Here is a 14,539-nt window from a genome sequence, read left to right on the forward strand (position 1 = left end):
TATTCATAAATCGTAAAACACCGGAATAATGTGTAACAAAAGAAAACGTCTCGCGATATTTTTATTCGTTTTTTTTTCTATTCGCATAAATTGTATATAATATATAATATCATACCTAACGCGTGTGCCGACAATCGGATGTCATGTTAAAGAAAAATCACGCTCTCGTTAATTCGATTCGCATTATTAATCTAAAATAAAACAACGAGCTTTTGCATTGCGCACGCCTGCAATATTGTAAACACTATAAACACACGACACAAGTATAGTTTACTGTACGACCATAAAATATATTATTATATACCTATGCTTGGTGTATCCTGGATTTAACAGACTTTTTGTGGATTAGGCTATATTAGGGGTCGGGAACCTTTTCGTAAGAAAGAGCCATTTTTTCGAAAAATTACAAAACCATCATGTCCAGGGAGCCGCACAGGTTTGAACAACCTTTTTTTTAGTTGTAGTTGTTAGTATAGAGTCTATCATGATTTTTTCTTTTAATATTACTAAATGTTCTGCTTTAATATGAATTATTTCTTTGTTATTTTTAACTGAAAGAAACATGCAGTCTACTTTTTTTTTGAATAATTAAACCAATAAACTATACAGTATATTGTTATACACGTCTTATACTTTTGTGTCCATAAAAAGTAAAATGTTAAGACAATGAAACTAAACATTTTTTTGGGGGGAGAACACTTATACCAAGTCCACGAAACACGGGTTAAGAACCACTGGTATAGGCAATATATTATACAATAATTAGAATAAAGATATTATTATTTCTTTGAAAAATTGGTAGTCATTAAAAACATAATGATACGTCTAAAATTTAAAAAATATAGAAAAACTTTGTTCGATTAATTCATTATTATTACTATTATTCTTTTTTATACAAATATAATATTATTTCATTAAATACAATAACACAAAAAAGTATCTATTTAATATGAGTTTGAATTTTCCAAAGAGCCGCAGGTTCCCGACCCCTGCTGTATAGTATGATTATAATATAATAATAATAATGCAAATTACTGAAAATCATTATACAAACTACAATTAGCTACTGTTAAGTATAGAATATGTAGAAATACATAATAATATGTAAGTACGCACCTGTACTTCTATTTTTAGAGCATTATTATTACTATTATTAATACCTCAACGCCAAATAATTTATGTGAGTATACTGTAGGTTGTAATATTAATATAATATGATATAATATGCCAAAACTCAACCCAATTAAATTATGATAAATATTGTCAATCTCTGTAATCTTGAGTGTCTACGTATTTTTATAATTAATTAGCAATCGTTGATTTTTTTTATATTTAAATATTATTTGTTTAGTGTCGTATTTTTGATTAGTGATTCACGGATTTTATAAGAATCTACTACAGAAAATTTTATAGTTACTAATTTGGACATCCGATCTATTATTGGCATTATGTCGCATTATTTGATCTATTTAATGTAGGTAGTTCAATATATAATTATAATGCACAAATGTTGTTCATATTATACTTATACAAATTCAGTTTCGGTATATATATATATAGACATCAATATAATGCACATTCATATGATGATGTATCAAAGTATATTTTGGTCCTTATGAATAATATTAATATTACATGTAAAGTATTCAATTAATACTATTATTTGCATAATTGAAAATCACGGGGCCGTAACTTACGTATACCAGCAAGTGTGCAGCTGCAGGTAATCTAAAAGAAATACGGTATACTTCAATTATCAATATAATTATTAATTTATTCAAATGTATACATAAAATACTCCATAATATTAAATTCGATATTGTGCTAAATGGGCCAATGGTTTTAAACGTGTGCGTTAAAAGCGAAAGTAACGAGAACATAATATTATGTACACCTATACAAATTACGGAAATTGTAATTATCAAGGAAAACATTATAATTAATGTATTATAATCTTACAGTGAGTTGGGGCTACTAGGGTGTGTACTTCTACCTGTAAAATTCTACCTTATTAATTATTATGTTATTTATGTATCATAAACATTCTATTAAACACGTTCATTGTACTGGTTTTGCTTAAAATTTGAGTAATAATTACATTGTGCCTAAGTATATGGGTAGTTAACACTTAATAGTTACCTACTTATAAATATAATATACTTCAACATAATCAGCCTGGTATATTTATATAATTAGAGGCACACATTTATTGAGAAAAGTACATTATTCAATCAACTTAATATTCTTACTGAAAATTTTTCATTTAGAGTTAAAAACATTTTTTAACCATTAGATAAAGCTTTTATTTCGTTTGACTACCAATATATTTAATTTTTTCTTATAAATCTTTTATTAAACAGTATTAACGTAAATAATTTATAAAACGTTTAAGAAAAGTACACCACTACATCTAACTCTACTAAAGTATAAATCAATGACACAATATTTAGCAAAAATACAGTTCTTTTTTAATACAATCATTTGATAGATACACTGACATAATTGCGTAAATCATCAAAGAAAAAGAACCATTTGACATTTCAAGAATTTTTTTATTATCGAGATTTATTTCTATATCATGTTACATTCATTTTATTATTTCAAGAATATAAATTGATTTATAATACAATTATAGCTAAATAATTACTTTTGGAGAGCACATACAAATACAATTATATTCTTTATTAGGTTTCAAGTATGCTATTGGAGTATTATTATTTCAACGAAAAATGTGTAGGTACCTATATCTATTGTGTTATACGTATTGTTTTAGTATATATTTGAATGAAAAAAAAAAACTTAACTGATTAAATTGTTATAATATAATATTATGTATTAAGTATACTCGCGTGTTATATGGGCTAAATTATTAGTTTTATTCATATCCAATTCGAGTACAGCTCTGCAATAGTCGATGACAATTTTTTAAGCATATTATTATTTTTGTCACAGAAAGTGTAGCACTAACTGCAGCTGTATCATAAAGTGCAGCAGGGTCTCTCTTCCGATTCGCGGGCATACTATTGTGTGTCGATTTTAACGTGCAGCTATCGCAATTTGTCATGCAGCATATTTTATACTCCAAACTTTTGACCGAATTTGTATCACGGAAGTGAATCGTGACTCGTTGGAAAAGTTTCGCTCGTGCGTGGTAATAATATAAATTATTTATCCCTGAAACAATATGCTATTATTATCACGAGTGGCGGTGCGTATAGGTTAGGTACCTGCTTCCGATCGCCCGATTTGGCATTTCCTATAATAGTGTACATTTATATGGTTTTGCGGTATTATTATTATTATTATTGTTATTGTTGCACGTATGTACAGCGTGGTGTGGATAGTCATTTATAAAATAAAATAATATTATTATTATAATCGATTCGCTTAATCGTGATAAAAACTAATCGGCGAGCAATTTCACCGGATTCATTTTAGATTCTTATCGTATGCGTCGAAGGTCTAAAGCAAAAGCTGTCCAGTTTTTTCATAATGCCTGCAGTGCAATGTATCCTAGGCATTTTGTAGCCCCCAGGAGAGGTATCATTTTCCTGGAGCATTTAAACATTCCCAACCTTTCGGTAGTGTATTTATGGTAGGCATTTTAAACCTGTAGGGATAAAATAATATACTATTTATTGGAAAATTGCAATACATCACCGCGGTGGCCGAGGGGTAATGCATTCCTCAGTACGACCGTTGTTGAAAATCTGTCGCAACGATACGAACGGTGTACTGTTTATGCAAGTGCGTTGCAGTTAACGGCTGCATACTTATAATGCAATACTGTTAAAAAAATTATTTATTTAAAACATTATTTTAATCTTCCAACTAGAAAAATCTAACTTTTTTTAAGAAGAACATAATATTATGTAGTCTTCAGGCCGTATAAAGCAGATGTATTCAAATTATTTCATTCCTTAGTTGTAATTAGTCATAAGAAATCATTGACTATGATAATATTGATGATTATTATAGAGGTGATTCTGTTATAAGAGTAGAACGGAAAACGATTATAAGAAAAGTTTTAACACAGTTTTCGGTCGGTATTTTATTGATAATGTAAAAACAAACATAAAATATTGCACTAGTCCGTGTTACAGACGTCACCTATCCCCATACTACCTTCAAAACACACACATACACACACTTGCAAAATTCTAAGACAGTGTCATGTTGGCGACGTTTTATTTACAACGGTCGATAATAATTTTGAGGTAAATTCACTTCATTGGCTTGACCTATATTGATAATTTATTTTGCCAAAATGTATAATTAATAATTATCATACTATTATTAAATACTGCTCATCTGTATGTATTATATACATATAGCAAACAAACTTTACTTTGTTCGTTATTTATAGGTTGCAATAGAGTGGCTAACACATGACATTAGTTTTGGATGGTTAAAAATAGAATGCTTTTTTGTTTATACAAATTATTGCAATAAATTGATCACAGTTTACATTACTACTACATAAGTGGGAAAATGGTGTACAACTAAAAAATATAAGTCTACTCAGTCTTTCATGAAAATTTTTTATGGGCAAAACACCGTGTTTCGAAGCATCGTTCTAGAAACAATAGAGATGTATTTCAGGGTATGATAAAAAATGATGTGCAAATTACAAATTACGAAGTAATATTAAAAAAGTATATAAAGAATAATTAAATCATAAATATAATATCAGGTAGTCAAATAAAATAGGTGGTACTATTTTTTTTCAAAACTGTACTCGGGCAAAGCAGGGCAATTCAGCAACTGTCTTAAAAAATATTTATATGTCAGTAAATTTATAACTGTCTGTAATACTATATACTTAAAATATCATGTGCCGTGTTCGCAGGAGCCATCGTCTGAAACGGGAAGCTTGAGCGGCGGCAGTCGCAGCGCAGAGAGTCCGGAACCGGAACCGGGCAGGCGGTCGTCTTCCACACCGCCCCCGGCGGCATCAGAGCCGTGTCGCGCCGATGACCGGTCGCCGCCACCACCACCACTGCTGTTGCTGCCCAACCCCACGGCCGCCGCCGCCGCCGCAATGGCCGCGGTCGCGTCTCTGAACAACTCGTCGTCGTCATCGTCCACGGCGACGATGACACCGGCGGGCGGGCCACCGTCGCCCAGCGCGCTGGAATCCGCGGCCGCCGGCCTGCCGAAATGGCTGTTGGCCGCCGCCACGCTGAGACTGCAAGAGACGACAGCCGCCGCGGCAGCAGCAGCAGCCGCAGCCGCGGCCGCGACCACGGCGGCCACTAACAGCAGGTCGCCACCCGCCCACCGTCACCATCAACAGCAACAACAACACCAGTCGCTCGATCAACCGCTCGATCTCAGCGCCAAGAGCAACAATAACAACAACAGCGTCAGCGGTCCGGGCGGCAACGCTTCGTCGTCGCCCGCGTCGTCCACGCCGTCGTGCCCAAGCCTGTCGTCTACGCCGTCGTCGTCCGAGCTGAAAAACGTGCCCGCCACCGACGCCGCCGACGTCACCATTCACCAGTTCACGTCAGATCTCATCGCCACAGACATGGTTAACCGGCTGCGTGACCTGTTACCGGGCCCGTCCTCGTCCACGTTCCTACCGCACCAACCGCTCAATGTGCCCATACTCACCAACAACAACCGAAACATATTCAAGTGAGTGGCCGTTTGGACTTTAAAATTTGAATGTAGTAATATATCATTTTGTCGTATAACATGGTTACTACTTGTTAATTATAATATTACATATTATTTTGATTCGCACTTCTTATACAACTGCAGGACTGCAACAACTAAAAATATAAAGTTTTGATTAAAAACGATTTGAAGTTTAAAATAAAGATATAAACACGAAGAGTTCTTCATCTATATGCATTTTAAACTAAAAACTTAAATACTTACAGCCATGTATTTGCTATATACAATGTGACTTTTTAAAATATTATGAACGGCTCTCCGAAAAATATAGACTTGCTCCCTTTTACACTTTTTGAAATGTTGGCAGTCTTGTTCTAGATGTTCCATGATATGTACGCCGCAGCAACACATGGGCTAGACTATCTCAAAACTCGATAAGATTTTAAACGAACACTAAAAAATCCATTTTAGCTGTATTTGACCGTTCACTGCAGCGTTCCGTTCGATCGATTTAACGAAACGTGTTTTTTTTATCGTGATTCGCTTTGCCGATTTTTTTCCTTACGGATTGGCGAAAAAAATTCATTCCGGCTGGCAATTATTGCATAGTTACATATTGCAATCATTATCGTTGTTGTTGTTATACTGCACGTGGCCGCACGTTGTAGTAGCTTTATGTTGGTGTTGTACATGTAAATGCGTATGCGTATGCCTTAAAAGTGATTTATGCCCGTAATAAGTACTTGTTACGGTTTTACGAGTGTCAGAGTGCGTGAACATAATATGTACAAAGTACATGGAGTGTGTGGCGTACAGGTGTCCGAGTTCGTTAGATGCATTTAGTGTACTTTACTACTTTTCACTTGAATCAGAACATTTGGTTAAATGACTACCTCGGTAGGAATTACATTATTGATGATTGTGTGAAATATATTATTCGGTAAACCGAGAAAACTAATTTTGGAATTTCTATAGCTTCTATACTTACTTCTCATCCGAATTTATTTAGAGTGCTGTTGATTATTTTTCGTATTTTTCATATTTCATCTATATAGGTACCATAAACACAGTGATCGTCTAATCCGTTCACCGCGAGATAATATTATATTGTGAAGTAAATGAGTACACAGTAAACACGTCATATATATTATGCATAGGTAATATGAACACGAAATTAGAGTTTATAGTCATCATCGTCTAATTACTGGTTCTATAGACATGGGTTGTACGTTAACTGCTCAGTGGTATTTAAATTCCTATACGTAATTGATAACACTATATACATGCTCGTACTCTCGTCACTCGTCATTGAACCTTTAAGTTCATACTCCTCAATTTTGCACAGTACTTAAATCGCTTATAAGAATGACTGTCGACGATTAGTCAAACACTACCACGGGAGTTTACGTGTACGATCGTGACAGACGTGAGGCGCAACGGTCAAGAGACTGTCTAATATGAGTACCATCCGTGGTACACGCTTACCATTCTTGGAACATGCGAGTGTTATACAGTGTCAGACATTTGAAACCATCACACGTATAATAGGACAATAATTAAGATTTAATAACGATTTAATGGACTATCCGTGCAATCCTCTAGAAAGATTTTTAAACTCTTCAAAGTCCAACTTATACAGTTTCTACACTTTAACACAAATAATACTACGCTTATGTGTGAATAACCGTTTGGATAAGTGTTCTGCATTGCTAAAACCTTTCGCTTAAATGTTATAGGCCCAAGATGGTGAAACAGCCTAGTCACATGGCCGGCCGGAAGACTTACACGGAGGATGAGCTGCAAAAGGCGCTTCGAGACATCCAGAGTGGCAAGTTGGGCACGAGACGTGCGGCCGTCATATACGGCATACCCAGGTCAACGTTGCGGAACAAGGTGTACAAGTTGGCGCACGAACGGGACAGCAGTGGTGGCAGCGGTGTAGGAGTGGGTGTTATCAGGGATCCGTCGACGGGCGGAGACGACCCGTCCAATGGACCGGTCACCGGGCTGTTGCCGTTAAGGATGCCGTTTGAGGATGACGACGACGAAGACAAGGACACGGTGTCCATGGGCGAGGATGAGTGCACAGGCAGAGAGTCGGCGGCGGCTGCAGCAGCTGCAGCAGCGGCAGCGGCGGCATTGGCGGCGGACAGCAAGGACCGCCATCACGTGCCACAGCCGCACCATCAACAACCACCGCAACACCGCGGCCAGCAGCCCAGGACAGCGTCGCCGTACATGACCGTCGAAGACTTGTTGCGGATCACGGCGGAACAACAGCAACAAGCGGCCGCGGCCATGCCCAACGCCGAAACGCTCAGACTATTCCTGCAACACTACGCCAACAACAAACTGCTCCAAAACAGAACAGAACCGCATTACCGCGGCCGTGACGTATCGATGGCGGACGGCCGATCGCCATCACCACCATCCACCACCCCTACCGCCACCAGGTTTCCGCTACCCATGACAGCTGACCTGTGGCCGGCGGCTGCTGCCGCCGCGGCCGCGGCTGCTGCCTTAGACCCTCAACACATGGGAACATATCTATCGCAGTTACTGTCTTCGTCTGTGGCGGCAGTGTCACCTTCGGCCGGACTAGGGTCACCGCGTTTGTTGCCGTCACATGACAGTTCACCGCCACCACCACCGCCGCCACAGCAGCAGCAGCAGCAGCAGATGTCTGCGGCCCACCACCAGCATGAATACCTCAAAGATTTCACCGTCAAGGACTTGATGCGCAAAATACTGGACGAAGAGCAACAGCAGCAGCTTCAGCAGTTGCAGCATCAGTACGGAAAAAATTTGGCAGACCCGAGGCGGTGGTCGTCCAACGGCTGCAATTCATCTGAACCGATGGACACAGTCCGCAGCAACGATGACGACTCGAACCCATCCAACGTCATCCTGAGAATACCATCGTACAAGCCAGTTCCCGGTGGCAAGGGTAGCGATTACGAGTTGATGTCGTGCAACAGGGACATTCGATCACCGGGAAGGGCCAACAGCGTTCGGAGTGACACGTCGTCACCACCGTCGTCATCCGGTGGTGGTGTTGGCGGCAAGCATCCAGTCAACCTGAAAGACGTGATCGCCAAGAGCATCACACAAAGGTTCCAGTCGGATCCCCCACTTCCACCGCCCATACCAGCCGTCGAGTCGTTTGCTCGGGCCTACCAACAGTACCAGCAGCAACACCACCATAACCAACAACAACAGCACCACCATCACCATCTACAGCAACAGCAGCATGGCATACCCACCTCGTTCGGTACTGGCAACCCCATCATCAGGAACCACAACAACAACAATTTGCAGCAGGACGACTGCCGGAAACGGGTACCGACACCCACCAATAAAACATCGTCGGTCGTAACACCATCGTCCACCGGCGCTGGGTTCCACACTGGTGGTTCGTCATCATCATCATCCAACTCGGCTTCAGCTGCAGCAGCGGCTGCTGCAGCTGCGGCTGCGGCGGCTGCTGGCGGTAAGGGCACCAGGCCCAAGCGCGGTAAGTACCGAAACTACGACAGGGACAGCCTGGTGGAAGCCGTGCGAGCGGTGCAACGGGGAGAAATGAGCGTACACCGGGCCGGTTCTTATTACGGCGTGCCGCACTCTACGCTAGAGTACAAAGTTAAAGAAAGACATCTAATGCGACCCAGGAAGCGTGAGCCCAAGAACCCTCCATCTTCGTCCTCTGTGTCCGCTGCGGTTTCCGTCGATCATCACGCGGACCGAAAAAAGTCGTCGTCCGACCTGTCGTCTACGTCTTCGGTCGTTCGGCCAGCTGAAAAGATGACTACCACCTCGTCATCCTCATCTTCGGCCACGCCACCGGCCATCAAACTCCCCGCACACGTCCAGTTTCCGGCTCAACAACAACTGTCGCCACTCCAGACGCCCAATGGGCTCAAAATGTTCGATGCCACGGGTTCGGTGGGCGCGTATCAGCCGTCGTTCCCGTTCTGGGCCCCCAGCCCGTTCCATGTGCCCATGGATTTCCAGCGGAATCCGGCGTTCACACCAATGTCGATGATGCAACGGATCCAGGCCGAGTCACGGCTACAACACCATCAGGCCGCGGCTGCTGCTGCCGCATCCATCGCCAGCCTCGGCAAGAACGCTCGTGAGGTTGCCGAAAACCTGTACGATGGAACGGATAATGGCAGCTTCTTGGATGGTATCATCAGGTCCAGCTTGGAGACAGGCCTCAAATCGGCGGCTGCTATGGCGGCCGTCCAAGCGGCGGCCAAGAACGCCGTTAAGGGAGGAGGTGGAGAAGGCAGCGGTGGAGACGATGACTGCAGTCCGGACCGTTCGCCACGAGTAGCCGGTGCTGAAAACGACGGTGACCACCACATGGAAGACTTAGCGGCCACCCCGCCGTCATGCCAGGACTCGGCCGCGGACAGCGATGACGAGAAGCCACGACCTGAGTCACCGGACGGACAGGAACATCGCCACCAGCAGCACGACGATTCAGAACACGAAACAAACGCTGGTCGAGCGTCCACCGCTTCTCCCGAACATGCGACTGAAACGGAAAACGACGACGATGACAACGCCGACGCGGTCATCTGAGGTAAAACCGTTGGTATACATAATATATTAATGATAGGTGTAAAAAACTTACTTTAAAAAAAAAATAATAAAAAATTGGGAACAAATCGAATAAGTATTTCGTATAAACGTCTTATTCGACGATTCGTGTGTGTAAATACATGTAATAATAATATATATATAATATTATGGCGGAGTAAAGAACTCTGTGGATGCCGACTAAGGAAAGTTTAATATTATTACTATATAATAGAATATGTGGTGTGAGTTTGTTTTGTTTCGGTAACGATTTCGATTGAGGATGGAAAATGGAAATGATAAAAAAAAATATAATCGGTTAGTGCAATTTTAACGTAGTTTTTGTTAAAAATTGAAATAATAATACTTTTATGTATAAATTACCAAACTGCTGACGGTAATGAAAACCACCAAGAATATTGTTATTTCGCGGCGTCTTTGTGATAAAAAAAAATTTGTTTATATTCGTTTACGTTGTGTTTTTCTTTTGTAATTTAAAATCAAAAAAATCTTGCGTTTTTTTATATGAAATTTTATTGCACTACCATGTTTTAAATCTGCGAATATTTTTGGTTGTAAACGTCCCATATTTTGTACAGTGTAAAAAATTGTAATAATTTATTTTATTATTAAAATATATATTATAAATCATTATTATTTGTAGGTATATACTCGTATATAATACGTAATATTGTATTGTATTGATTAATATCACGGTCTTACGTATGCCTATGTATATTATATCATAATATATGATATTTAATCTAAAATTAACATGGTAATCGATACATCAGACCAGAGGGATGTATATATCTTATTATATAATACGATACACAATATATGTATAAGAAAACCGCATGAAAATGTTTGTGCCATAAAAATATTGATAGTATATATTGTATAACACAATATTGTAATATGTGTACTGAGATATTTCATTGGTCGAGCCCTTGGCGCTAACCGGATGTTTATAATTGACTATATTTTCTAATCGCGTGTTCCGTATGAACAAACATTTAATTTATTAAGTTTTTTCGTTTTATATACGTAAGGACGTTGTTTTTTTTTTATCACTTCTATATTTGTATGTATATATAAAAAAATTGAATAATTTTTAAGACTATTATTTTGTATTATTGTTCCTTTTAAACGTGTCGAGGAAAACGATGATTATATAAACTTAAAGAGCAAATATTAAAAAAAAATGTATATATATTATTTTAGTGTTCGATTTAAAATAATATTATTATCACGTGAAAGTCTGTAATTTTTTTCTCGATTTTTAATATATATTTTTTTTTTAAACTCTAATCATATCATTACGACATTAGGTAGTTGTTTTTTTTTTATATAATATATATATAGAGAGGAAGGTTGTGCTTTGATTATATTATGTACTCATTCGGCCGCAATCAAACCTGTGTGTAAGGAGAATGATAAAATCGATTTACATTCCATACAATGCGATAATATATTACATATATATAACTGCTGAACTCAAATTTTATCTCCAGTTTTTCGTGACATTTTTTTTAAAGCCCAAAGACAGCAAAGCATTCCAAAATAAAACGTTTTTTTTAAAATATACTTACGTTTATAATATAACGAGTATCGTGTTCATTTGCATTTGTAATTTTCCGGGGGGAAGTGGGATATATAATATGACAGAGCGTTACAGAACTTATGGATTTAATGTTGTATATTGTTATTGATATTAATGTGTAATCAAATAATTTGTGTTCATTGAAAAAAAAACATATTTTTAAAATATAGGCTATAACTATTTTATAGTCTTTATATTAAAATGTATTGTTGTACAGTGTTTTTTTCTTTTTTTTTTTTGTAATTGTTTAAGTCTCAGACATCATGCGTAGTGCTAATGTAAAACTGTGTATTTCATATGATCAAAACAAAATATTTTTTCAATTTGTATCCTTACGTTTTTAGTTATTATTTTTTATTGAAATAATATCGTATATGATAATTATTATTACTGTCGAATTGTGTCATTCATTTTACTCTGTACAAAAATATTATTTTTAATAATAATACAAACTTCTTTGAGGTCAATTTTTGTACTAATAAAATCGTTCTTTTTTATGATCGTACATATTATACTATATATTGTTATTATGTATCTATTATTTTACTGTTACAATCGCTTCAATAGATGGCCATCGATTGAGGTTACTTAATATCCAGAAACTTCAAAAGTCCAACCCTGCCTCCCTCTCCCCCCCCCCCCAAAAAAAACTGTTTAATATACATAATCAAATGTCCGACAATGGTGTAATAATACAATATTACGACACCAGTGCGCTAAACATGTCGCAGAAGACACCGTTACCATGCTAATGGTATATTACTACTTATCTACAAGTATAATATGTATTGTGAGTTATGATGATTATTTGTATTTTTCCTCCCTCGATATTCTAGAACACGTGGTGCATTCTCTATGAGGTATATTGTATATTCCTATATACGTACCTGGGAATAGTGTTGCCATGCATGTAGGTGCTTAATTTCATTTCCGCAACTTCAGTTATAAATTAGTATTTGTTCGAAGCCATTCAAATAGATAAGTACATACCTAAATAAAGACTAAAGACTAGAAAGAGACGCGAAATATTTTTAAATGGCTGTAATATAGACATCATGGTAAGATGGTAAGTAATGGCTAATATACATAAAATATTTATATGCTATTACACAAATGTGTATAATATACAATGTAATCACAATTTGATTCACAATGCATTCTATAAATTCTAACATCATATTATGAAAAAAACAAAAAAATGTCTGCCAAAAAGTCAAATTAAATTTTTAAGAGCGTATATTATCTAACTCAATTTTTCATTTAGAAAATTACTCTTTTTGTTTTAATCCAAAAACGAATAGCCGTAGATAGTTGAAATTCACAAAATATGTTTATCTTAACAATTTCTACACTTGATAAAATTGTCAAAATATTTTGACTCGTTTTGAGCCGTTTACAGATATTTTAAATTTTCATTCAAATTGTTTAGTTGATTTTTCTACAAATCTCAATAAAATGTTATTCATTGGGTCATAGAGCTTGAAAATTTAATACAAAGCTCCTCACACATTTTTACAATCTTAGTTTGAAAACATTAAAAATACATAGACAAAATTTTGTTTTATAACCATTTCAAAGTTCAAATTTTGGCAAAATATATATGAAATTGAAAATGTACAAATTATTTTATAGTTAAAAATGTATCAAACGATTTTTATAGCTAAAGATTGAGAATTTAAGAAGTAGTTCATTTTGTAATCAAAAAATCCAAAAAATAAATAAATACAGTTTTTTTTATATTTAAACTAATAGAATAGCGATTCTATTTATTTTATTGTAATTTAAAAATACTTTTCGTTGGTACTTAAAACTTTTAAATATATTATATTATTAAATTTTACACAGACATATAGAAAATTATATTTTCAAATGCAATTTTTTCGACAAAATTAAACCTACTGTAGTACTAACGCATAATAGTAAAATAAACTATATTAATCACAATAATTTCATAAAATAAACCTACTTATATAGTAATATTATAAGCTGACAGACCGTATTCTCTCAGAATCGTTTTTCGTATAGGTACAATGACTTCATATTATTGAACTCAAATTTAACACCAACCATTACAGTGACTCTCTGTACATCAGCTAATGTACAACAGAGCGCTATCCGCTTACCCACTTTCTTAAAGTTTGTTTTACATAAAACATTTAAGAAAACGAAACATTTAGACTAGTATTTGTTTTATTTGTACCCTTATAGCTATACCATTCTACTAGTCCGACCATAAAAATGCAAATATGTATACCTAATAAACTACTAGTCCGAAATTTTTTTTTATATTATTATCTCGAAATGTATTCAGGAAAATTATATTTTGGATTACGAAATAAAAAATATTCAAAAAAACAAAAATACTAAAAAATATTAAAAATATATCATTTTTTTTTCAAAAACGTTATTTTGTAACGTTTCAAAATTACCCGCCTATGTAAAAAAAATATTATCATAAACGTTGATGGTGTTTTTAAAATAACGAGTGTTCTTTGATAAAAGAATCGCCTGTATTATACACTCATGCTGCACGGTATATATTATTACACTATCACTTTACAAATTACATACACTATACCTGATTTAAGTATATTATAATCTATATTTCAATCTAATCTCTCTTATAAACCCTCGAAAAAGGAAACTTTACAATGATTGACGCATTACATATATTATTTATGTATAATATATAAATATACCGATGGAGGTACAAACTTTTCGATCGTTCCC

General features: G+C 36.3%; 1 protein-coding gene across 4 annotated transcripts in view; it reads left to right on the top strand.

Moving 5' to 3' along the window:
• The window catches only part of LOC111031863 (mushroom body large-type Kenyon cell-specific protein 1), a 55,205-nt gene extending 43,244 nt beyond the window's left edge, over nucleotides 1–11,961 (top strand). For all 4 annotated transcript variants that reach the window (XM_022311974.1, XM_022311971.1, XM_022311972.1 and 1 more), the window contains exons 3-4: nucleotides 4,850–5,640; nucleotides 7,359–11,961. In XM_022311974.1, the coding sequence (XP_022167666.1) occupies nucleotides 4,850–5,640; nucleotides 7,359–10,209 (3,642 nt within the window). In that variant the 3' untranslated portion in view covers nucleotides 10,210–11,961. The remainder of the gene's footprint in view (nucleotides 1–4,849; nucleotides 5,641–7,358) is intronic.
• Nucleotides 11,962–14,539: the final 2,578 nt, after the last annotated feature.

Source organism: Myzus persicae, unplaced genomic scaffold, assembly GCF_001856785.1.
Source record: "Myzus persicae strain clone G006 unplaced genomic scaffold, MPER_G0061.0, whole genome shotgun sequence".
Taxonomy (NCBI): Eukaryota; Metazoa; Arthropoda; class Insecta; order Hemiptera; family Aphididae; genus Myzus; species Myzus persicae.